We start from the raw sequence: 27922 nt of genomic DNA, 5'->3' as shown, positions 1-27922 counted from the left end.
AGTATTCAAGAAGTCGAGCCCCAACTGTAAGGTGAGTCTGACTCTTAAAGCTCCCCTATCATCCTCTTCCTCATCAATATATCACAGGTCTCAGATATATCCAGAGCCTGTCTCTGATTGGCTGAAACACCAAGCAGATCATTGCAGCATTACCCATAATCCCCTCTGTTTCAGCCCTGTTTCCAAAGTGCTGATTCTCTGTCTGTTACTTCAGATGAAAATAAGGAGCCCCTCCCCACGCCCCTCTGAGAGACATTTGGTTACAAAGAACTCAATAGAGAACCGCAGTGACGCCTCCTAAAACCTTAGCATTTAGCACCGGACGCATTTTTACCACGTCCGGTTCCTTCGACAAAAAGCAAAAGGATCTCTCCAGAGGATTTAGGGAAATATCTGAACTAAGGTCTGTGGTTGAGACGCATTGAAGAGACGGATCACGTTTTGTTCTAGGACATTAAATCATCAGCAGTGACCCCACTGTGATTTCTGAAGAGTGGACGTGTCTGAAAAACGATGGTTGTTACCAAGTGGCTGAATAGGACTACAGAAGTCGTGGAGGTCGTTGTACGTCATTACGCCGAACACGTGAACACTCCTCTAAGTTAGTTTCTGTTCTGCTTGAAAGCAAGTCCCTGCCTCCTGCAGACTGTTCAAACAAACACTTCAACTCGATCCATCTAGAACCTGTGAGTTTGAATCTGGATCTGAAGTCGGCGTGACGTTGAAGTCGTGCTGCTGGACTCGCTGTAGCTCCTTTATAGCATCACGTTAGCATTTTGCTTCTTGCGACTAGATTTATGATTCGAAAATGATAAAAGTAGACATGTGGATATTATCCGGCTGAACAAAACGTGATCCGTCTCTTAAGTGTGTTTCAATCACAGACCTGATTTCCAGCTATTTTCTAAAATCCTGTGGAGAGATTGCGTTGGTTTTTGACAAAGGAACCGGAAGGAGTTTACTTCCGGGTTTTAGGACGCGTCACTGCGGTTCTCTATAGGCGCGTTCACACCAAGTACTTTTCCACGTACTTTTCCCGTTTAGTTCCGTTAGAACCCCTTATGTCGCGTTCACACCAAAAAGAGCCGGGAACAACATCCTATGATTTTATAAAAACATGTAGTATTTTTTTTGTATTGAATTGAATTCGTATTAAATATTTTCGATTATCTAACATTTTAGAAATGAGAAATGTACATTGAAACAAACAGGATGAATGGTTGAAGGTGGTTCTGTGTGTGCAGGTGACGGTGTACCTGGGAAAGAGAGACTTCGTGGATCACCTGGACCACGTCGACGCTGTAGGTGAGTCAGCAGCCCTCGAGGTTTGTCGATGTCTCCTATTGCATGTTTTAATGACCTGTATAGGTAGAGAGGTGTAGAGTTAATGACTGAACGTCTGAGCCCTCTGCTGTAACGAGGTGCGTCAGAACACCAGGTAAATAATCTCTGCTCTCTGATTGGACGCTGGGCTCTTCACAAACAGTTTCTCTCTGCCTGCTTCAGATGGCGTGATCCTCGTGGACCCGGAGTACCTGAAGGACAGGAAAGGTAAGAGCTTCACCTCCACACTTTATATCTTCATCATCTCCTCTTATATTCAGATTATTAAAGGTATACTCCTCTTCCTCCTGTAGTCTTCGTCACGCTCACCTGTGCGTTTCGTTACGGCCGTGAAGATCTGGATGTTCTCGGTCTGTCGTTCAGGAAGGATCTCTACATCTCCACCTTTCAGGTAAGAGATACACGTGAACACAGCACCTGAACACAGCACCTGAACACAACACCTGAAGAACACCTGAACACAACACCTGAACACAGCACCTGAACACAACACCTGAACACAGCACCTGAACACAGCACCTGAACACAACACCTGAACACAGCACCTGAACACAGCACCTGAACACAACACCTGAACACAACACCTGAACACAGCACCTGAACACAGCACCTGAACACAACACCTGAACACAGCACCTGAACACAACACCTGAACACAGCACCTGAACAACACCTGAACACAGCACCTGAACACAACACCTGAACACAACACCTGAACACAACACCTGAACACAACACCTGAACACAACACCTGAACACAACACCTGAACACAGCACCTAAACACAACACCTGAACACAACACCTGAACACAACACCTGAACACAACACCTGAAGAACACCTGAACACAACACCTGAACACAACACCTGAACACAACACCTGAACACAGCACCTGAACACAGCACCTGAACACAGCACCTGAACACAGCACCTGAACACAGCACCTGAACACAACACCTTAACACAACACCTGAACACAACACCTGAAGAACACCTGAACACAACACCTGAACACAACACCTGAACACAACACCTGAACACAACACCTGAACACAACACCTGAACACAACACCTGAACACAACACTTGAAGAACACCTGAACACAACACCTGAACACAACACCTGAAGAACACCTGAACACAACACCTGAACACAGCACCTGAAGACAACACCTGAACACAACACCTGAACACAACACCTGAAGAACACCTGAACACAACATCTGAACACATCACCTGAACACAACACCTGAACACAACACCTGAAGAACACCTGAACACAACACCTGAACACAACACCTGAACACAACACCTGAAGAACACCTGAACACAACATCTGAACACATCACCTGAACACAACACCTGAACACAACACCTGAAGAACACCTGAACACAACACCTGAAGAACACCTGAACACAACACCTGAACACAACACCTGAACACAACACCTGAACACAACACCTGAAGAACACAACACCTGAACACAACACCTGAAGAACACCTGAACACAACACCTGAACACAACACCTGAACACAACATCTGAACAACACCTGAACACAACACCTGAACACAACACCTGAACACAACACCTGAACACAACACCTGAAGAACATCTGAACACAACACCTGAACACAACACCTGAAGAACACCTGAACACAACACCTGAACACAACACCTGAACACAACATCTGAACACAACACCTGAACACAACACCTGAACACAACACTTGAAGAACACCTGAACACAACACTTGAAGAACACCTGAACACAACACCTGAACACAACACCTGAACACAACACCTGAAGAACACCTGAACACAACACCTGAACACACACCTGAACACAACACCTGAAGAACACCTGAACACAACACCTGAACACAACACCTGAAGAAACACCTGAACACAACACCTGAACACAACACCTGAACACAACACCTGAACACAACACCTGAACACAACACCTGAACACAACACCTGAAGAACACAACACCTGAACACAACACCTGAAGAACACCTGAACACAACACCTGAAGAACATCTGAACACAACACCTGAACACAACACCTGAACACAACACCTGAAGAACACCTGAACACAACACCTGAACACAACACCTCAACACAACACCTGAACACAACACCTGAACAATACCTGAAAAGATCAAATCTGTAAAAGAATAAGAAAATAAATGTGGTATTAATTGATATCATAATTAACTTTTTTCAAATCAAATTATTTAAGAAATAAATCATTAGTGAATAAAATATTTTGAAATACAGAATATTAAATACTTTATAAGCTCTTTCATATTTATTTAATTGTTTTTGTATTTCATAACTTTCAATTATTTTTCATATTTACCTTTTTTGATCACATAAATTCCTTTATTTGTTTACGTCTTTTATCATATGTATTTTCATATAATGGCATTTTCTCTTATTAATTATACACTTTTAAATACGTTAATAATTACATTTATTCCCCCAGATAAAACTCACTATTCTTACAAAGAAAACTATCAAGATGAACAGTCAAAAGGAGCTCCACCTCACCCCTAATGTTCCTGATTAAACTTGTTTTCTTACTGGAGGATCATTTGAATGCATGATGTTCACTTTTTGATATTTGTATTTCAGGCGTTTCCCCCGGTGCCGGAGGAGAAGAAACCGAACAGCCGGCTGCAGGAGCGTCTGCTGAAGAAACTCGGGCAGCATGCTCATCCCTTTTACTTCACTGTGAGTCTCTGCATTTCAAATTCAAATGTCAAAGGTGTTATTGTCATCTGCTCAAAGCTACAGAGTGAGCTCCTCCAACAACGCAACATATATCATAAAATACTAGGGATGTAACGATATATCGCGGTAAATAAATGTCTCAATACCGTCGTGAGACAAAATATACCGCTATTTTTTATTATTTTTTTAATAATTATTGTTTTAAACCTTTATTTAACCAGATGGTCCCATTCAGATCATCAATCTCTTTTTCAAGGGAGACCTGTCCAGCATGGCAGCAAGTAGGTTACAACATGAACATAAAACAGATAACACAAAAGGACATGGTATTTACAGAGCTACATGTACACACCAAGAGACATTGACAAGTACCAACAGTATATTTATATCTGTCAATAAGCCTCACCTTCTTGGCAACAACTGTAGTGTTGTTGAAGTGGTGGAGAGACAATGCACAGTTTGACCCACTGCTGTCACCCATGGCCAAAGCATATCTCTCTATCCCCGGCAACATCAGTACCAAGCGAGAGAGTTGTTTCCACAGCAGGGGATTTTGCAAACGCCCAAACATCCCAGCTTCTACCTGGAAATGTGGACATGCTCATATCCCTAAAAGATATCCTTGATGAGTGAGTTAGTGAGTTAGAGCTGAGTTACTTGAAAAACTAAAGTGAAGCTTGATTTATTCTATTGCAGGGTCTGATTATTATATTGTTGACACTTTAAAATACTACTATCTACTAAAATGCTGAACAAATCAGATTTATTATTTAATAAAGAAAATAAATTCACATTTTGTTCTTTATTTTTCAATATCGCGATATTATCGTACTGTGAGTTTTTGGTATCGTTACATCCCTATAGAATACAAAATAAGAAGTATTGCAAAAAGTCTATATCAATCAATATTCAATCATTATAATACATGGACAACTTTAATTATTATTTTTTGACATACTATGGAAGTATTTTCTTAATATTATTTTTATTGTATTTGCCTTCAATCTTATTCAACTTTTTAACTTGAATACAATGTCCAAAAAATATTAAATAAAGTAGAGAAAAAATATGTCTTAAAGACAAAGAGCTCAGGATTAAATAAAACAAAAAAGTGACTGTTCAGGATTTTATTTGACGTATTAGTTCCTTTAGTATCAACCGGAGCCTTCTGTTTGAGCCTGATTTAGCAATTATAAATGGTTTGTGTTGGTAAGACATCTTTAATTGAGTGTTTTCATAAAAGCCTTATCTTTATGTATATTTCGGTTACAATAAAACCGTTACTGTTGTTTAACATTTTAATGAAACATTTAAAGGTGGGGTAGGTAAGTTAAACCGGCTCGAGATACACTTGTTGTTATATTCCATGGAATGCTCTTAACATCCAGATAGCAATTAATATCTGAAGTGCTTTGACAACAAATCCATAAATAATATCATCTGTGGAAGCCGTGGCGCTGTAAAAAGCTCGACCAATCATCTGAGCCGGCTAAAGTAACTGGATGGCCTACCTGCCTGTCAGCCTCCCATCTGGGCACAAACTGATCTCTGCCCTCATTGGTCATGTGCGCGTTCGTGTGTGTTGGAGGAGGGGCTCTGTGAGGAAGTGGCAGATTTTTTCCGGTTGTGTATTTTCAAATTCTAGCGCACTCGAGCCGGTTTCTCCAAAATTACCTACCCCACCTTTAAGTTAACAACTAAACAGCAAACATAGCAAACAAATACAACTAAATAAAAGCCTTTATCAAAAAGTCCTTCATGCTGGCATTCAGAAACCCAGATTCCTCATCTTGGGTGGGCTGATCCGATTTCTCTCCTCCGGGATTAATTGGCCAGTTTTGGAGAAGACTCTCCGACAATGCAGAGTCTTCCTACCATAACCTTAGCCAGGCGTGGCTACTCTGCCTCGGCCCCCCCTTCCTTCCTTCGTATAATGGTATGATCCAAGTCTGTCCTCGCATGTGATTGGCCGCATGGTGTGCCCATGCCTGGCCTGCAGGAGCGGCAGAAGATTCGGCTCTTCCCGACGGGAGTTGGCTCTTAGAGCCGTCACTTTGACAAATGACAATGAGACTTTTCGTCATTATAAGTTTTTTACATACTGTGGAATTATTTTCTTAATATTTAGTGATTGTATTTGCCTTCAATTTTATATCTCTAACATACTATACTATGACATTTTTCCGACTTCTTTAATTTCACCTTTATCAGTTTTTAGACGCACAATACTATGAGTTTTTCAAATGATTTCTTTTGATATAGAAATTCATTTTTTTTTCATCTTCGATCAGTAACTACAAAATATTAGTTGGGATGTAAAACATGTACTGGCCTGGCTAAAGGACGAAAGAAACCAGCGAATACAAATTGCCCTATATACCCAGGGTTAGTCAGAAATCATTTTTCTGTTCCTCAGAAACGCAGAGCGTCAGACGCAGAGGTAGCTTGGTTTTTACGGGGCTCCGACGTCACGTTGTTGTTTACGATAATTGATATATCTTATAAACACGATCAAAGACACAGTAATCACACTATATATAGAAACCCTGGCGCTTTTCCTGGTTCTCAGAGACGCTGAGCTCTTCTTATTGATACACATTGCTCTTACAACGTTCTCTTCCACTATTTCTTATTGTTTTGTGTTAATATATATAATTGTGTTGCATTGTTGGAGTAGCCTGGGACTTAAGATACTCATTGCATATCTACTCTGTAGCATCTGTGCATTTGATGATAAAGCCTTTGAACTGCAGTAAAACACATGTGCATTTATACAACCAGCTGTGGGGGAGATACAAAAACAAATACTGCCTTCCAACTGGCTTTCAGAGGACATTTATATTGTGTGAATAACTAGTCTTAAGACACACTGTTCATACATATCAATGGTTACAATCACACAGTTAAGAAATACCTTAAGATTTCGTATATTGTGACAAAGCTAAACACATTTACATGTATTTATAATCCATTAATTAGTAGTCCTTGTCGATATGCAGCTCTGAGAATAATGTCCTGTGGTGTTCAGTGTGTGAGACGAAGAGAAGAAAGTTAGATTTACAGACTGCATCTTCAATGTATGTTCATGTATTTTATAATGTTGTTTGTTGTGTTTTTCTGCTGATTTAGATCCCTCAGAACCTCCCATGTTCAGTCACTTTACAGCCCGGCCCAGAGGACACTGGCAAGGTAACACACACACACACACACACACACACACACACACACACACACACACACACACACGACTATATTCTTGAGGTCTATGACCCAATAGCATGTTGTGAGGACATTACCTAAAAAGGTCCTTGCACTTGGTCCTCACAAGCACAGCAAAACAAACACACACACACACAGCTAAAAAGTTATTGTTGTGTCAGTGTTGGTGAGAAGTGAAATACATGTAATAACAAATAGTAGGTCAACTGAATACAACTACAATACTCCAAACTATTTTGGGTCCCAAAAGAAAATTCATTATTTTGTGTTAGTGAATTGAAAACACTGTTAACTGCTTCTTAATTTCAGATCTGGTGTTAAATATCCAGGAATGTGTTGATAGTGTTTGAGCAGAATGAGAGGAACATCAGCAGGTATTTTCAGAATAAAAGCAGCTTGTTTATTTCTCTTTCAGGCCTGCGGCGTCGACTTTGAGATCAGAGCTTTCTGCGCCAAGTCAATAGAAGAAAAGATCCACAAGAGGTGAGGGGACACCTGATTTATAACGTCCAAATCTCAGTGTAAAGAACAGCTCTGAATCCAGGAGGTTTTCAAATCTGACCATTTAAGGTTAAATAAATAATCATTAACATTTAACGATCACGGTCACAAGACTTTACGACACTACCACTAAGCTAAAGGTGGCTAACGTTGGGCTATAAAGGAACTACAGCACGGTCACTTGACTTCACGTCACCACCGCTAAGCTAAAGGTGGCTAACGTTGGGCTATAAAGGAACTACAGCACGGTCACATGACTTCACGTCACCACCGCTAAGCTAAAGGTGGCTAACGTTGGGCTATAAAGGAACTACAGCACGGTCACATGACTTCACGTCACCACCGCTAAGCTAAAGGAGGCTAATGTTGGGCTATAGAGGAACTACAGCACAGTCACATGACTTCACGTCACCACCGCTAAGGTAAAGGTGGCTAACGTTGGGCTATAAAGGAACTACAGCACGGTCACATGACTTCACGTCACCACCGCTAAGCTAAAGGTGGCTAACTTTGGGCTATAAAGGAACTACAGCACGGTCACATGACTTCACGTCACCACCGCTAAGCTAAAGGCGGCTAATGTTGGGCTATAAAGGAACTACAGCACGGTCACTTGACTTCACGTCACCACCGCTAAGCTAAAGGTGGCTAACGTTGGGCTATAAAGGAACTACAGCACGGTCACATGACTTCACGTCACCACCGCTAAGCTAAAGGTGGCTAATGTTGGGCTATAAAGGAACTACAGCACGGTCACATGACTTCACGTCACCACCGCTAAGCTAAAGGTGGCTAATGTTGGGCTATATAGGAACTACAGCACGGTCACATGACTTCACGTCACCACCGCTAAGCTAAAGGAGGCTAATGTTGGGCTATAAAGGAACTACATCACGGTCACATGACTTCACGTCACCACCGCTAAGCTAAAGGTGGCTAATGTTGGGCTATAAAGGAACTACAGCACGGTTACATGACTTCACGTCACCACCGCTAAGCTAAAGGTGGCTAATGTTGAGCGTGATGACGTTTCGTCTCATTTAGGCACTTGTTAGCAACCGCCGTTTTTAAACTCAACAGTGGGGTATTTACTGACATGTCTTGTGTCATAGAACAAAACGTTAAAATGCAGAGTCCTGTCAGGGGTTCAGAGGTCATTCTTACCCCTCTCTTTTGTACTTGGTTCAGGAACTCGGTGCGTCTGGTGATCAGGAAGGTTCAGTACGCTCCAGAGAAGCCTGGCCCTCAGCCGATGGTGGAGACGACCCGCAGCTTCCTGATGTCGGACAGATCCCTGCACCTGGAGGCCTCTCTGGACAAGGAGGTACACACACACACACACACACACACACACACACACACACACACACACACACACACACCAGAGTTTAAATGTACCCATTTCTGCCACGTTTTACTTAATCTACCACACAACGTTTAGCTGACAGCTTTAGTTACGTTTAAAGAGACTTATCAAAGTCCTTGTTTCCCATGATGCATTGTGCAGCTTTACTACCACGGAGAGCCAATCAGCGTCAACGTCCACGTCACCAACAACTCCACCAAGACCGTGAAGAGAGTCAAAATATCAGGTACGTCTTCTTCTAAAATTCTGTACAATGTGTGTGTTTAATTTGAATATAAAAAAACCCGGATTGGTTGTGTTTAAAACTCTCTTTCTCTCGTTGTCTCTGCAGTGCGTCAGTACGCAGATATCTGTCTGTTCAGTACTGCTCAGTATAAATGTCCAGTGGCCCAGCTGGAGGCAGAGTAAGTCCCATTTCAATACTGGTTTAAAGCATTGATAAACATAAAGCCAGTTAACCCAGAGATAAACAACATGATGATATATTACCATCCCAAATCCTACTGTTAGCCAGTGTTCTTTAAAGGTCTCCTACTATACTATTTTTAGGCATATATTATAGTTCTCAAGGACAGTACCTTTTGATTTCCTGCTTCTTCACACACACTCTCTCCAGTACAGGTTAGCTCTGAGTGTTAGCATGCTAATGTAAACACAGACCATATTACTTCCAGAACACGTCTCATTGTTTCTGACAGCAACGTTTCTGATTGGCCCGTGGGGGTAAAGCCCGCCCACATTTTAGTAATGTCGTCATGACGCAGCAAATCTGGATCCGCTCCGTTTTTAGAGATGTGGGTACGGAGGAAAAGAGAGAGGGGTTATTTCCTGACACTTTGAGAGTCTCCTGACACACCGGGGACACACCGGGGACACACCGGGACACACCGGGGACACACCGGGGACACATGGGGACACATGGTGATGTAGAGAAGACATCAGAAAGTGCATTCTGCATGATAGGAGACCTTTAAGTAATCTTCAAAAAACACCCAGCTCTATAATGTCTAATCTGAGGTTGGTCTGTGGAGTGGGCGGGGCTTAGTGGAGCAGTTTTGATTGACAGCAGTGTCTCCATAGTGACCAGGTGTCGTCCAGCTCCACCTTCTGTAAGGTCTACACTCTGACCCCAACGCTCGACAAGAACCGAGAGAAGAGAGGACTCGCTCTGGACGGGAAACTCAAACACGAAGACACCAACCTGGCCTCCTCCACCATGTAAACACACACACACACACACACACACACACACACACACACACACACACACACTTCCCCCATGTAAAGACAGACACACACACATACACACACACACACACACACACACACACACACCACACACACACACATACACACACACACACACACACAGAGACACACCTCCTCTACCATGTAAACACACATACACACGGAGACACACCTCCTCTACCATGTAAACACACACACCTCCACCATGTAAAGACAGACAGAAAGATACACACACACAGAGAGATACACCTCCTCTACCATGTAAACACACACACACACACACACACACACACACACACACACACACACACGGAGACACACCTCCTCTACCATGTAAACACACACACACACACACACACGGAGACACGGAGACACACCTCCTCCACCATGTAAACACACACACACACACACACACACACACACACACGGAGACACACCTCCTCTACCATGTAAACACACACACACACACACTTCCACCATGTAAAGACAGACACACACACACACATACACACACACACACACACACACACACACACGAGACACACCTCCTCCACCATGTAAACACACACACACACACACACACACACACACACACACACACACGGAGACACACCTCCTCTACCATGTAAACACACACACACACACACACACACACACACACACACAGAGACACACCTCCTCTACCATGTAAACACACACACACACACACACACACACAGAGACACACACACACACACACACACACACACACAGAGACACACCTCCTCTACCATGTAAACACACACACACACACACACACGGAGACACACCTCCTCTACCATGTAAACACACACACACACACACACACACACACACACACAGAGACACACCTCATCTACCATGTAAACACACACACACACCTCCACCATGTAAAGACAGACAGACAGAAAGACACACACAGAGACAAACCTCCTACACCATGTAAACACACATATACACACACACCTCCTCTACCATGTAAACACACACACATGTGCGTTTCACACACCATGTAAACACACAGACAAAACATCAAAGAAGAAAGACTTACGACAAATACAATTGTAAATAATAACTATCTATTCCACTTTTTAAAGTATTTAAAGTATTGTATTCTAAAGTCTGAACAAACCTCTGCTTCTGTGACGAGAGAATTTACCAAATTGGGATCAAGAGAGTCTAAAGGAAGTACAGACTATAGAGTCCAGGTACAGGTGTGTTGTTGGTCATGTGACCATTGCTTCCTGTTTGTGTTTCAGTGTGAAAGACATCACCAACAAGGAGGTTTTGGGGATCCTGGTTTCCTACAGAGTCAAAGTGAAGCTGGTGATCTCACGTGGAGGGTAAGACAAACACACACACACATAGTCCCCTCCCACTCTGCTGACATCACTTCCTGTCCTCTCACTGTTTCCTGTTAATGTCATCAGTGGAGTTTTGAGACTCCAGTTGATTTTAAGACATTAGCCGAGCTGCACCCACATTAATTTAATGCGGTGGTCACATGACTTCACGTCACCACCGCTAAGCTAAAGGTGGCTAATGTTGCGCTATAAAGGAACTACAGCACGGTCACATGACTTCACGTCACCACCGCTAAGCTAAAGGCGGCTAATGTTGGGCTATAAAGAAACTACACACAACACAACTTTAATAAATGAGTGTTTAATTAAGATCCTGATGAAGGACTTCCTGTCTGTGCAGCTTGGCTCCGCCCTCTCACTTCCTGTTGTCAGTTACCTTGGAAACCTGCTTCTCGCTGTAGTCGCTCCTCACTTTGCTTGCTTAGATTGTGAACTTGTTGTGAACATGTCGCCTCCTGCTTTTCATTTCATCTCCCCTCTGTGTTTTTTGGATGTGTGTTTGGCTCCCCTCCTCCTCCTCCATCCTCCTCCCCCCTCTGTGTCCCCCTGCAGGCTGCTGAGAGGCATGTTGGACAGGTAAATGTGACGACACCTTTTCAAATGAAGCGGCGACTGCAGTGCTTTCAAACGTCTCCGATTATGCCCATCGAGTCTAAAATAAAAACCATCTGAAGCGTTTTTCTAAATGTTCAATTTCTAGCCTCCTACACTTTAAACAATATCCTGGATTTTCAAAATAAAACCATGTCCGCAACCTTTTTAAACATCTCAGTTTTCGCCTATCTAGATTTAAACATATTCCTGGAATTTTCCAAATAAAACTTTGTCTGTAGCGTTTTCAAATGCCTCCGGTTCTACATTTCTAAATGTTGACGTTTTAAGTCGTCCAGACTAAAATGCAATCCTAGAATTTCAAAATAAAACCATGTCTTTACCCTATTCAAACATCTCAGTTCCTGCCTATTGAGATGAAAACAAAAGGCGTTTTCACACCGGAGTACTTTTCCCAGGAATCGTTCCGATAGTTCTTGGGATTTTGCGTTCACACCAAAAAGATCTGGAACTAGAACCTAGTTCTCGGGAACCTTTTCCCCCCCTTTCAGTCCCTGCTAGAGAGGTGGTACTTTCCTGGGGAGGAAAAGGTTCCAATGTCTGATTGGCTGGGCGAATTGCAAACCACGCCCCGTAAAACTCTGAAAAATGTTGTAAAGCCGCCATTTTATTTGCTCGCATTAGCATTATTAGCATTAGCCCAGCGCACCAACGGAGATAGAATAACTTATGGCAACACAAAATAAAACATGGGAGCGGTGGGTGAAAGCGGCTATTAGGCGCTTTCACACGAAGTACTTTTCCCAGGAATAGTTCCCCGAACTCTTTAGTCCTGGAACTGCCCTAGTAGATCGCGTTCTCACCGGAAGAAGTCCCTAGGGGAGGATTAGGCAAATGAAGCCGCTGACGTCACTTCTTCTTCTCCTTTGGGTTTACTGGTAGGCCGCAAACCACTTCACGGCGTGTACAGCCACCCGAAGCCCCTGGCCGGAAGTCCCCGGAGTTGCGGACTGGCTTCAGTAGAAGCTACTGGGAGTCTTCTGCCAACACCTCCTCATCTCCACCGCTCCCATGTTTTCTTTTGTGTTGCCATACGTTAGTCTCTCTCCGTTGGTGCGCTGGGCTAATGCTAATAATGCTAATGCGAGCAAATAAAATGGCGGCTTCACAAAACATTTCGGAGTTTTACGGGCCGTGGTTTGCAATCCGCCCAGCCAATCAGAAAATGGAACCTTTTTCTCCCCATGAAAGTCCCACCTCTCTAGCAGGCACTGAAGAGGGGTTAAAAGGTTTGCATGAACTAAGGGTGCGTTCACACCTGCCTTGTATAGTCCGGTTGAATCTAACCCTGGTGCGTTTAGCCGCTTGGTGTGGTTCATTTGGGTCGGTGTGAACACAATCCTCTGAAGTGAACTAAACAACCGGACTCTGGTCCGCTAAAATAGGAGGTCTCGGACCGCTTGCTTGCGAACTCTGGAGCGGTTCATTGCTGGTGTGAACGCAGTCAGCACCAAAACATAGGAAGCGTAGTATTTACGAGTCACAAGAACGCGGACATCTTCATTTCTTTAGCGAAAGAGTTTTTCAAGACATCCGGTTGTTTAGTTAAAGAGTGAAGCAGAATGAAGAGTTGAACAGTGTCGTGTAAAGTAAGAATTATCCGTCAGCTACATAAAAGTCAGAGCCACCTGTCGTCGGTGAAACGCCCTCCTGACTGCAGAACGTCTCTCATTATGTTATAATGTTTTTTAACGGACGTTGTCTGATTATATAATCATATGCGCGGGCCGCTAGTGTCTGTTGATCTCCAGATTAACAGCAGCATGAGAATAACCTGCTGAAAGTAGGGATGCTCCGATCGATCGGTCACCGATCGATCGATCGGTGACCGATCGATATCGGCCGATACTCACTCTCTACCGATCGATCGGTGCTCTCTAAACATGCCGATCGCGAGACGTAAAATACATGACACTTTTCTCTGTGCGCGGCAAAACAAGCTCGCTAAAATGGCTTCACCGGTCTGGCATTATTTGAAGGTGTCCGAAAAAGACAGTAAAATAGCGGAATGCAACGTGTGTGAAGCAGAAATCCTGCAGCTCCGCCCGCCGGACAGGTAAGCGCAGCGAAACACACACACAGGGAGAACCAGACCGCAGTTCATTTCCTCATATTCCAAACGAGAAATTACGGTAGCAAATCACCCGGTTCTTTACGACCAGAACTATTAACGGGATACAACCCGGAGGAACCAGGCATGGAGGGAGGTGGCAGAGACAGTGGGTGAAACTGGTAGGTTTTCGCCTGTTTGGGGAGTTTATATATATATTAGGGCCGGGACTCGATTAAAAAAATTAATCTAATTAATTAGAGGCTTTGTAATTAATTAATCGAAATTAATCGCATTTTTAATCACATATAAATATTTGACCTGAGAACAGTGAGAAGCAATTTTTTTCACATGGATTTTAGTATACCATTAGGCGCATTCACACCGCAGTACTTTTCCCACAAAGGTTCATGAGAACTTAGTTCATGAGAACTCTTTGAATTTGGGGGTGGATTAGGCAAATGAAGCCGCTGACGTCACTTCTTCTTCTTCTGCTTTGGGTTTACTGGCAGGCCGCAAACCACTTCACGGCGTATACTGCCGCCCAAAGTCCCCTGAGTTGGTGGCTTCAGTAGAAGCTGCTGGGAGTCCCAGCAGCTTCTACTGAAGCCTTCCGAGTAAATCGCCAGAACGCCGACACCTCCTCATCTCCACCGCTCCCATGTTTTATTTTGTGTTGCCATAAATTAGTCTCTCTGCGTTTCTTCGCTGGGCTAATGCTAATAATGCTAATGCGAGGATAATAAAATTCACAAAACTTTTTGGGAGTTTTACGGGGCGTGGTTTGCAATCCGCCCAGCCAATCAGAATATAGCTCTTTTCTCACAAGAGAGCCGTACGAAAGTCCCTGCTCTCTAGCAGCTCTCTGCTCTCTAGCAGGGACTTTCGTGGGGGTAAAAAGGTTCTCATGAACTAATTTTAGTACCGGCTCTTTTTGGTGTGAATGCGATAAAAGAGGCTAACGTCCACGCTAGCTTCCACGCTAGCTGCTATATGTTTTGCATTGAGGTGATACTTGAGGCTTGATGTGCTGCGGTGATATGCGAATTCCTTTTTGCATAATTTGCACACAACCGTGCTCTTATCAACGCTTCCATCCGTCCGTTTTTTAAAACAACATTTCCCACTGTTGTTCACTGTGGTTTGTTGTTGTCTGAAGTCATGAACGTTAGTTGGTGCTCCAGTATAATCGGTACGCCTGAAACTCATCCAGTGAGAAACGTTCCGCGGTGCAAAAATAAGTGCGATTAAAATGCGTTAATTTTTGTGTAATTAATTCATCTTAATTAACGCGTTAAAGTCCCGGCCCTAATATATATATATATTACTCGCATAAAATCCCCGGGGTTTTTTGCTTTGTATGTCGGGGGCGGGAGATTCATGTGATTGCTTGTTGGTCGCAAAAAATCCCCAAGCTTTCAGACACGCCCAGCTCCAAGATTTTCAAGATTTTTGAAAAGCTGCTGTGTGGACGTACCGTAAGAGTTAGACCTAACACACTTAGCTATTTTATCTACCTCTGGAACAAGCTAAACTAGTTATTATAAATATATTTATTCTTCATTGTCAGGTCACTCATTACTGGATCAGTGAGCTGCATGAGATACTGACAGGCTGTCAGGAGAGGGAGAGAGGAAAAGAGAGCGCTTCTGCTAATTTCTCCCGTTCTTATCCAAAGTGAATGTAAACTTAAATAATGTACATCATTTGAATGTAATAATTAAGTTGGTTGTTGTTTGTGGAAGCTCCAGTGAATGAGCCCCATTAACTGAGTTTTAAACATCACTTTAAATGGAAGATTTAAAGTGATGTTTAAATCTTCCATTTAGGCCCCGCCCACTCGATCGGATCGGCGATCGGTATCGGCCGATACTGATTCCGGCGATCGGCCCCGAAATTGGTGATCGGAGCATCCCTAGCTGAAAGTGCCGATGCTCCATGGCGGAGGCTCCGGTAGAAATTGCCGGGATTTTAGTTTTTACCCCCTTAATGTCTGACCAATGGTTGAACAGCATTTCCGTGCACATGACTTGTGTTTAAAGTTTATAGTCTGTTTGAGTTTTGCCGTGTGAACGCAAACCAAACCTTCTGAGAAATGAAACCATGTAACAAACTGTGGTCTGGTGCGCAGCTGAGAAGCAGACTATTAGGTGTGAATGCGACCTAAGTTCTATTTCCAGATATTTTTGGTGTGAACGCAAAATCCCAGGAACTATCGGAACTATTCCTGGGAAAAGTACTCCGGTGTGAAAGCGCCTATAGTCCAAAAAGTTTCAAAATAAAACCGCAGTATTTTGAAAATTGTCTCTAGCTGTCCAGATTAAAAAGCAATATTGTTTTTTCAAAATAAGATACCAAGCAGCCTTTTTACACATCTCCTTTTCCGCCTATGCAGAATAACACATAGTCCTGGAATTTTCCAAATAAAGCGGTGCCAGCTTTCTGTCCTTCCAGACTAAAACACTATCCTTGAATTTTCAAAATAAAACACTGTCAGCAGAGCTTTTAAATGTCTTGAAAATGTCTAAAAGCATGGAGAAAATAAAGCTGTGTCAGTAGCATTTTGTTTTGGCCAATTTAATGTCAAATATAATAGCATTTATCCATAAACTGGATTAAGGTTGGCTCAAAGTTTTAAGGACATTCAAAACGATAAACTGATTCAAACCACAAATAAGGTAAAGTTTAGGCTTTTATTGTGAAACATTTGGAGAGATGAGTTTCACTGACTAGTTTATTCATTAAAAAAACAATAATTATAAATTAATGAAGAGAAGGAAAATTCAGAGGCAGTCACATGATCCTCTAACCCTCCATGTAGCCCTCTGATTGGTTAACTTCCTTCTGGTTTTCACAATAAAACGTCAGATTTTCTTTATAACTGAATATTCCTGGTGATGTTTTTCAGAGACGTTTCAGTGGAGCTGCCGTTCATCTTAATGCATCCCAAACCTGTGGAGCCGCCGCTGTCCCGCCCGCAGTCAGGTGAGCAACTCTAGCCACCAACACTCACCCAGAACACACAGCAATGAAAGATAATGATTACATTACTTTGAAGGTCACCCATTCTGCAACATCCTCTTCTTCATGTCTCTTCTACATCAACATGTGTCCCCTCTTCTCCATGTCTCTTCTACATCAACATGTGTCCCCTCTTCTTCATGTCTCTTCTACATCAACATGTGTCCCCTCTTCTTCATGTCTCTTCTACATCAACATGTGTCCCCTCTTCTTCATGTCTCTACATCAACATGTGTCCCCTCTTCTTCATGTCTCTTCTACATCAACATGTGTCCCCTCTTCTTCATGTCTCTACATCAACATGTGTCCCCTCTTCTTCATGTCTCTTCCACATCAACATGTGTCCCCTCTTCTTCATGTCTCTTCTACATCAACATGTGTCCCCTCTTCTTCATGTCTCTACATCAACATGTGTCCCCTCTTCTTCATGTCTCTTCTACATCAACATGTGTCCCCTCTTCTTCATGTCTCTTCTTCATCAACATGTGTCCCCTCTTCTTCATGTCTCTTCTACATCAACATGTGTCCCCTCTTCTTCATGTCTCTTCTACATCAACATGTGTCCCCTCTTCTTCATGTCTCTTCTACATCAACATGTGTCCCCTCTTCTTCATGTCTCTTCTACATCAACATGTGTCCCCTCTTCTTCATGTCTCTTCTACATCAACATGTGTCCCCTCTTCTTCATGTCTCTTCTACATCAACATGTGTCCCCTCTTCTTCATGTCTCTTCTACATCAACATGTGTCCCCTCTTCTTCATGTCTCTTCTACATCAACATGTGTCCCCTCTTCTTCATGTCTCTTCTACATCAACATGTGTCCCCTCTTCTTCATGTCTCTTCTACATCAACATGTGTCCCCTCTTCCTCACGTCTCTTCTACATCAACATGTGTCCCCTCTTCTTCATGTCTCTTCCACATCAACATGTGTCCCCTCTTCTTCATGTCTCTTCTACATCAACATGTGTCCCCTCTTCCTCACGTCTCTTCTACATCAACATGTGTCCCCTCTTCTTCATGTCTCTTCTACATCAACATGTGTCCCCTCTTCTTCATGTCTCTTCTACATCAACATGTGTCCCCTCTTCTTCATGTCTCTTCCACATCAACATGTGTCCCCTCTTCTTCATGTCTCTTCCACATCAACATGTGTCCCCTCTTCTTCATGTCTCTTCTACATCAACATGTGTCCCCTCTTCTTCATGTCTCTTCTACATCAACATGTGTTCCCCTCTTCTTCATGTCTCTTCTTCATCAACATGTGTCCCCTCTTCTCCATGTCTCTTCTACATCAACATGTGTCCCCTCTTCTCCATGTCTCTTCTACATCAACATGTGTCCCCTCTTCTTCATGTCTCTTCTACATCAACATGTGTCCCCTCTTCTTCATGTCTCTTCTACATCAACATGTGTCCCCTCTTCTTCATGTCTCTTCTACATCAACATGTGTCCCCTCTTCTCCATGTCTCTTCTACATCAACATGTGTCCCCTCTTCCTCACGTCTCTTCTACATCAACATGTGTCCCCTCTTCTTCATGTCTCTTCCACATCAACATGTGTCCCCTCTTCTTCATGTCTCTTCTACATCAACATGTGTCCCCTCTTCTTCATGTCTCTTCTACATCAACATGTGTCCCCTCTTCTTCATGTCTCTTCTACATCAACATGTGTCCCCTCTTCCTCACGTCTCTTCTACATCAACATGTGTCCCCTCTTCTTCATGTCTCTTCCACATCAACATGTGTCCCCTCTTCTTCATGTCTCTTCTACATCAACATGTGTCCCCTCTTCTTCATGTCTCTTCTACATCAACATGTGTCCCCTCTTCTTCATGTCTCTTCTTCATCAACATGTGTCCCCTCTTCTTCATGTCTCTTCTACATCAACATGTGTCCCCTCTTCTTCATGTGTCTTCTACATCAACATGTGTCCCCTCTTCTTCATGTCTCTTCTACATCAACATGTGTCCCCTCTTCTTCATGTCTCTTCTACATCAACATGTGTCCCCTCTTCTTCATGTCTCTTCTACATCAACATGTGTCCCCTCTTCTTCATGTCTCTTTCTACATCAAACATGTGTCCCCTCTTCTCCATGTCTCTTCTACATCAACATGTGTCCCCTCTTCTTCATGTCTCTTCTACATCAACATGTGTCCCCTCTTCTTCATGTCTCTTCTACATCAACATGTGTCCCCTCTTCTTAATGTCTCTTCTACATCAACATGTGTCCCCTCTTCTTCATTTCTCTTCTACATCAACATGTGTCCCCTCTTCTTAATGTCTCTTCTACATCAACATGTGTTCCCTCTTCTTCATGTCTCTTCTACATCAACATGTGTCCCCTCTTCTTCATGTCTCTTCCACATCAACATGTGTCCCCTCTTCTTCATGTCTCTTCTACATCAACATGTGTCCCCTCTTCTTCATGTCTCTTCTACATCAACATGTGTCCCCTCTTCCTCATGTCTCTTCTACATCAACATGTGTCCCCTCTTCTTCATGTCTCTTCTACATCAACATGTGTCCCCTCTTCTTCATGTCTCTTCTACATCAACATGTGTCCCCTCTTCTCCATGTCTCTTCTACATCAACATGTGTCCCCTCTTCTCCATGTCTCTTCTACATCAACATGTGTCCCCTCTTCTTCATGTCTCTTCTACATCAACATGTGTCCCCTCTTCTTCATGTCTCTTCTCATCAACATGTGTCCCCTCTTCTTCATGTCTCTTCTACATCAACATGTGTCCCCTCTTCTTCATGTCTCTTCTACATCAACATGTGTCCCCTCTTCCTCATGTCTCTTCTACCTCAACATGTGTCCCCTCTTCTTCATGTCTCTTCTACATCAACATGTGTCCCCTCTTCTTCATGTCTCTTCTACATTAACATGTGTCCCCTCTTCTTCATGTCTCTTCTACATCAACATGTGTCCCCTCTTCTTCATGTCTCTTCTACATCAACATGTGTCCCCTCTTCTTCATGTCTCTTCTACATCAAACATGTGTCCCCTCTTCTTCATGTCTCTTCTACATCAACATGTGTCCCCTCTTCTTCATGTCTCTTCTACATCAACAAGTGTCCCCTCTTCTTCATGTCTCTTCTACATCAACATGTGTCCCCTCTTCTTCATGTCTCTTCTACATCAACATGTGTCCCCTCTTCTTCATGTCTCTTCTACATCACCATGTGTCCCCTCTTCTTCATGTCTCTTCTACATCAACATGTGTCCCCTCTTCTTCATGTCTCTTCTACATCAACATGTGTCCCCTCTTCTTCATGTCTCTTCTACATCAACATGTGTCCCCTCTTCTCCATGTCTCTTCTACATCAACATGTGTCCCCTCTTCTCCATGTCTCTTCTACATCAACATGTGTCCCCTCTTCTTCATGTCTCTTCTACATCAACATGTGTCCCCTCTTCTTCATGTCTCTTCTACATCAACATTGTGTCCCCTCTTCTTCATGTCTCTTCTACATCAACATGTGTCCCCTCTTCTTCATGTCTCTTCTACATCAACATGTGTCCCCTCTTCTCCATGTCTCTTCTTCATCAACATGTGGTCCCCCTCTTCTTCATGTCTTCTTCTACATCAACATGTGTCCCCTCTTCTTCATGTCTCTTCTACATCAACATGTGTCCCCTCTTCTTCATGTCTCTTCTACATCAACATGTGTCCCCTCTTCTTCATGTCTCTTCTACATCAACATGTGTCCCCTCTTCTTCATGTCTCTTCTACATCAACATGTGTCCCCTCTTCTTCGTGTCTCTTCTACATCAACATGTGTCCCCTCTTCTTCGTGTCTCTTCTACATCAACATGTGTCCCCTCTTCTTCGTGTCTCTTCTACATCAACATGTGTCCCCTCTTCTTCGCTCTCTTCTACATCAACATGTGTCCCCTCTTCTTCATGTCTCTTCTACATCAACATGTGTCCCCCTCTTCTTCATGTCTCTTCTCAACATGTGTCCCCTCTTCTTCATGTCTCTTCTACATCAACACGTGTCCCCTCTTCTCCATGTCTCTTCTACATCAACATGTGTCCCCTCTTCTTCATTTCTCTTCTACATCAACATGTGTCCCCTCTTCTTCATGTCTCTTCTACATCAACATGTGTCCCCTCTTCTTCATGTCTCTTCTACATCAACATGTGTCCCCTCTTCTTCATGTCTCTTCTACATCAACATGTGTCCCCTCTTCTCATGTCTCTTCTACATCAACATGTGTCCCCTCTTCTTCATGTCTCTTCTACATCAACACGTGTCCCCTCTTCTTCATGTCTGTTCTACATCAACATGTGTCCCCTCTTCTTCATGTCTCTTCTACATCAACATGTGTCCCCTCTTCTTCATGTCTCTTCTACATCAACATGTGTCCCCCTCTTCTTCATGTCTCTTCTACATCAACATGTGTCCCCTCTTCTTCATGTCTCTTTACATCAACATGTGTCCCCTCTTCTTCATGTCTCTTCTACATCAACATGTGTCCCCTCTTCTTCATGTCTCTCTACATCAACATGTGTCCCCCTCTTCTTCATGTCTCTTCTACATCAACATGTGTCCCCTCTTCTTCATGTCTCTTCTACATCAACATGTGTCCCCTCTTCTTCATGTCTCTTCTACATCAACATGTGTCCCCCTCTTCTTCATGTCTCTTCTACATCAACATGTGTCCCCTCTTCTTCATGTCTCTTCTACATCAACATGTGTCCCCCTCTTCTTCATGTCTCTTCTACATCAACATGTGTCCCCCTCTTTCATGTCTCTTCTACATCAACATGTGTCCCCTCTTCTTCATGTCTCTTCTACATCAACATGTGTCCCCTCTTCTTCATGTCTCTTCTACATCAACATGTGTCCCCTCTTCTCCATGTCTCTTCTACATCAACATGTGTCCCCTTCTTCTTCATGTATCTTCTACATCAACATGTGTCCCCTCTTCTTCATGTATCTTCTACATCAACATGTGTCCCCTCTTCTCCATGTCTCTTCTACATCAACATGTGTCCCCTCTTCTTCATGTCTCTTCTACATCAACATGTGTCCCCTCTTCTTCATGTATCTTCTACATCAACATGTGTCCCCTCTTCTCCATGTCTCTTCTACATCAACATGTGTCCCCTCTTCTTCATGTCTCTTCTACATCAACATGTGTCCCCTCTTCTTCATGTCTCTTCTACATCAACATGTGTCCCCTCTTCTTCATGTATCTTCTACATCAACATGTGTCTCCTCTTCTTCATGTCTCTTCTACATCAACATGTGTCCCCTCTTCTTCATGTATCTTCTACATCAACATGTGTCCCCTCTTCTTCATGTCTCTTCTACATCAACATGTGTCCCCTCTTCTTCACGTCTCTTCTACATCAACATGTGTCCCCTCTTCTTCACGTCTCTTCTACATCAACATGTGTCCCCTCTTCTTCATGTCTCTTCTACATCAACATGTGTCCCCTCTTCTTCATGTCTCTTCTACATCAACATGTGTCCCCTCTTCTTCATGTCTCTTCTTACATCAACATGTGTCCCCTCTTCTCAGTCTTTCTCATCACATGTGTCCCTCTTCTATGTCTCTCTCATCAACATGTGTCCCCTCTTCTTCATGTCTCTTCTACATCAACATGTGTCCCCTCTTCTTCATGTCTCTTCTACATCAACATGTGTCCCCTCTTCTTCATGTCTCTTCTACATCAACATGTGTCCCCTCTTCTTCATGTCTCTTCTACATCAACATGTGTCCCCTCTTCTTCATGTCTCTTCTACATCAACATGTGTCCCCTCTTCTTCATGTCTCTTCTACATCAACATGTGTCCCCTCTTCTTCATGTCTCTTCTACATCAACATGTGTCCCCTCTTCTTCATGTCTCTTCTACATCAACATGTGTCCCCTCTTCTTCATGTCTCTTCTACATCAACATGTGTCCCCTCTTCTTCATGTCTCTTCTTCATCAACATGTGTCCCCTCTTCTTCATGTCTCTTCTACATCAACATGTGTCCCCTCTTCTTCATGTCTCCTCTACATCAACATGTGTCCCCTCTTCTTCATGTCTCTTCTACATCAACATGTGTCTCCTCTTCTTCATGTCTCTTCTACATCAACATGTGTCCCCTCTTCTTCATGTCTCTTCTACATCAACATGTGTCCCCTCTTCTTCATGTCTCTTCTACATCAACATGTGTCCCCTCTTCTTCATGTCTCTTCTACATCAACACGTGTCCCCTCTTCTTCATGTCTCTTCTACATCAACATGTGTCCCCTCTTCTTCATGTCTCTTCTACATCAACATGTGTCCCCTCTGTGGAAAGAGACTCTGAAAGTTTCAGGAACAAAGATTCTCTCTCTTTTTGATCCATTTCTATAAAAACCTGTCTGAAAATGAGCTGATCAGATTTTGGCCACTTGATGATGTCATAGCGATGTGTTGTCTTGTGTAACCATTAGCCAATCAGCAACCAAGGTAACCCCCCCCCCCCCCTTATCACCTGAATCTCCTCCTAGAGCTCCATTGAGTTCTTTGTAACCAAATGTCTCTCAGAGGGGCGTGGGGAGGGACTCCATGTTTTCATCTGAAGTAACAGACAGAGAATCAGCAATTTGGAAACAGGGCTGAAACAGAGGGGGTTATGGGTAATGCTGCAATGATCTGTTTGGTGTTTCAGCCAATCAGAGACAGGCTCTGGATATATCTGAGACCTGATATACTGATGAAGAGGAGGATGATAGGGGACCTTTAAAATTGATATATTTTCAGCAACATTTACATTATTATTAATATTTATATATAAAATCAATTATCTGATAATTTGTATTATTAATATTATTATTTTATATTTTTTTGTGCCGATTTTGTCTTTGGATAATTTACCAAAATAAAATGTTATTTTTAATACACATTACAAAAAAGGAAAAATCATACCAAAAAAAGGGATGAGAGGGGGGGGGACGTCCGTCCTAATATAATTTGCTTTCACATGAGCACACACACTCACACACTCACACACACACACACACACACTCACACACTCACACACACACAACACACACACACTCACACACACACACACACACACACACACACACACACACACACACACACACACACACACACTCACACACACACACACTCACACACACACACACATACACACACACACTCTCACACACACACACACTCCAACACACACACACTCACACACACTCACACACACACACACCACACACACACACACACCACACCACACACACACACACACTCACACACAACACTCACACACACACACACACTCACACACACACACTCACACACACACACACACTCACACACACACACCACACACTCTGCTCTATCGGCCTTTATGTAACTATCTGTCATGCATTGAATTTCGAAGGAGACGAGAACCAGTTTCCATGGAAACACCAGTGTGACGTGCTAATATTGTGTGTGTGTGTGTGTGTGTGTGTGTGTGTGTGTGTGTGTGTGTGTGTGTGTGTTACAGCGGTGCCAGAGATGGACCCCCCCATCGACACCAACTTGATAGAGTTCGACACAAAGTGAGTATCTTTTGAGTTTTTTAACTGTTTATTTATCGTTTTTATTCCTAATGAAAGTAAACATTACTCGACGCAGGTCCTGCTGTTCAGACAGAATCATAATAATATTCTCTCCGCGCTGCAGCAGCATCTCCCAGGACGACGACTTCGTCTTCGAAGATTTCGCCCGCCTGCGACTCAAAGGCGCCGTCGATGACAAAGACGAGGACTGCTAGGAACTGCTTCACACACACACACACACACACACACATACACACACACACACACACACACACACCCACACACACTGTTCATATTACATTCCCCGGTGGAGGATGAGTGGACGGAGGTCGCCGGTGTTCTTCCCCTCATCTCGTCACGCCGCTGCCATTTTTGTCGCCGTCACTCTCTCTCTCGTTCTGCTGAAGGTTTGACAAACTGCTGCCGGACAGACCGTGTTGTTGCCGGGCGGATCTGAGCTCTGACACGTGAAGAAGAAAAGGAAGAAGAAGAAGAAGAAGAAGAAGAGGAAGAAGAAGAAGAAGAAGAAGGAAAAAACACGTGTGTAGGGAGCTGCAGCGCTCGTATGCTTTTATTTTGAAAATCCTTTTTCGAATGTCGATCACCGTCTTGTACAAACAGAATATATATTTGAAACATAGAAAGAAAAAAAAAAATCTTCTACGAGCATTTGATCTGTGTTCAGTGGTGATCGCCGCTTTGTCTTCAAGATAACACTGCGAGGGGAACACACACACACACACACACGGACAGGTCAGATTTCACCAGCATCTACTCTCATCACCCTGTCGTCCATTTTGTACAAAATGTTTGTTCTGTCAACCGTTTCTTTTTATTTTATTTTGAAAGAACCATTCCAGCGTCGACAGAGTTTCCTGGTTTTATTTTGAAAATCCATTGTTATTTTGGATTTCAGGTTCACTTTAAGTTCAGGAGTTCATGACAAATTGGTGTTAAGGAAAATGCAATTGTATATTAACAACAAATTTAACATTTTAACACATTTTAAGTTAGTTAATTTTTTGGACTTTATTCTGAATTTCAAAATAAATGTTAATTAACTCAAAATCACATGAAAAATAAATACAAAAGTTCCAGTTATTTCAAAAAATATTTCAGAAATGTTATTTCCAGCAAACGTTTACAAAACAGGAGGAAATTGTACTTTTGTTGAATTAAAATAAAATATGAACATTATTACCTTCACCGTGATGGAAGGATAGACAAAAGAAATCAAGGATTAACTCAGAAAAATGTGTAATGGAAAAATGTATAAAAAATACACGATTGTTAAAAAATTACAAAATAAAGTTGTTTTTTACACGAAATTTTAAATATTTTCAAAATAAAACCAGAAAAAATATCAATCTTTATAAAATAAATGTTCATTGTGAAAGATTTAGTTCAAATAATTCCCGTTCATAAAAGTGAGGGACCCTTTTCTCAACAATTTGCTTCATTTAAAAAAAGAAAATATAGACTTTTATTTTGAAGGGTTAAAGAGGACTCTGACGCTGGAATCGTTGTTAATTTTTCGGTAAAACAAAATTATGAGTTGTTTTTTTACCTTCAGCAGGTGCACACTGATCTAGTTTAATTAAATCAACTCAGTGTTATTACGCCTGAAGAAGAAATGGAAAAGTGAGTCGCTCTAATCTCAGTTTTTTTAGTCATGAAGCGCCAAAAAACTGAGAATTACCGATCTGGCTGCGGAGGACCGAAGCTGCCAAAATACAAAGTAAATTAAAGATTTGATAAATGTAATATTCTTAAAAACATTTATAAAAATAACATTGAAAAATCCAGGCATTAATTAAGAGAGAACATTTTTATTTAAATGTCGTCATAATTTATTACTCATTTGTTTACTTTTACATGCATTCATATTAACGTTTATTTATGTGTTGATGTCCATTTATTCTGTAAGGGGATAAAAATCCATCTTCTTCCTCTCCCTCTTCTTCCTCTCCCTCTTCTTCCTCCCCCTCCCTCCTCTTCCTCTCCCTCCTCTTCCTCCTCCCTTGGGGGAAATTGCAAAGGGGATAATAATACAGACAAAATTAAATACTTAAAAAGGGAAATAAATTCAATGTAAAAGTGAATAAAAATAATTAAATTAAAAACAGGAATAAACATTTTCGACTTGATAATTAATGCATTATTTTTGTTTTATTTAATGGTATTTTAATATATTTATCAAATCATTAGATATTTATTTGGCAGCTTTTTTCCTCCGTACTTTTCTACCGTTGTATTGACCTAATCCGACCGACCTGTCCCGGCTGCTTAAAGGGAAACACTGCTGTTATAATGTAGGAGTCCTCTCTCTCTAATTGACCCGAATGCACTTTGATTAGAAATATGTTTAGGGTTTATTTACGCGCCGTGCCTTCCGCCTCTGTTGCCAACACGTTTCCTCTCAATGCCACTTGCCATTTGCAGGACGCTCCTGCAAGTCCGACAAGATGCCAACTATCACATATATGTAATTATAAATAAATACTATTGTTCATCACCTTTCCATCGAGTAACACTGTTATATAAATCTAATTACTCCGATTAAAACGTTAAATAAAGAAGTGGAAACTGTTTAAAGAAATATATTGACAGGATTTTCTTGGACACATACTGTAGATTTAAAATGACTTTGTGATAATTTGGTTACATTTTGCCCCGAGAGATCCGTCTCTTATGAGTGACATTACAACAAAATGATTGGGTGAATTGCATTGCAACGTTATAGCTTAAGTGGTTAAATTAGGACTTTAGAAAATGTTGAAAAAAAACATTTGATTTCAAGCTCCATTTCTAGCTGTTTTATTGTCAGAAATGTGACGTAAATAAAGACTTGTCCCGTAAACGACGACAAAATCCTATAAAAATTA

General features: G+C 42.3%; 1 protein-coding gene across 4 annotated transcripts; it reads left to right on the top strand.

The window, feature by feature from the left end:
* On the top strand, positions 1–27922 carry LOC117561957 (arrestin red cell; the record flags this gene model as incomplete). Of its 4 annotated transcripts, none has more annotated exon segments than XM_034239693.1 (16): positions 1–31; positions 1245–1305; positions 1507–1551; positions 1638–1735; positions 3986–4084; positions 7214–7273; positions 7719–7786; positions 8993–9128; positions 9312–9396; positions 9502–9574; positions 10251–10388; positions 11696–11779; positions 12353–12376; positions 17371–17447; positions 24983–25037; positions 25165–27922. In XM_034239693.1, coding segments are annotated over 16 exon segments (1222 nt in total), but the record flags the coding sequence as incomplete, so codon positions are not given.

Source organism: Gymnodraco acuticeps, unplaced genomic scaffold (assembly GCF_902827175.1).
Source record: "Gymnodraco acuticeps unplaced genomic scaffold, fGymAcu1.1, whole genome shotgun sequence".
In the NCBI taxonomy this organism is placed as follows: Eukaryota; Metazoa; Chordata; class Actinopteri; order Perciformes; family Bathydraconidae; genus Gymnodraco; species Gymnodraco acuticeps.
Note: the sequence above shows the minus strand (reverse complement) of the source record. Positions and strands in the feature narration are given on the sequence as shown.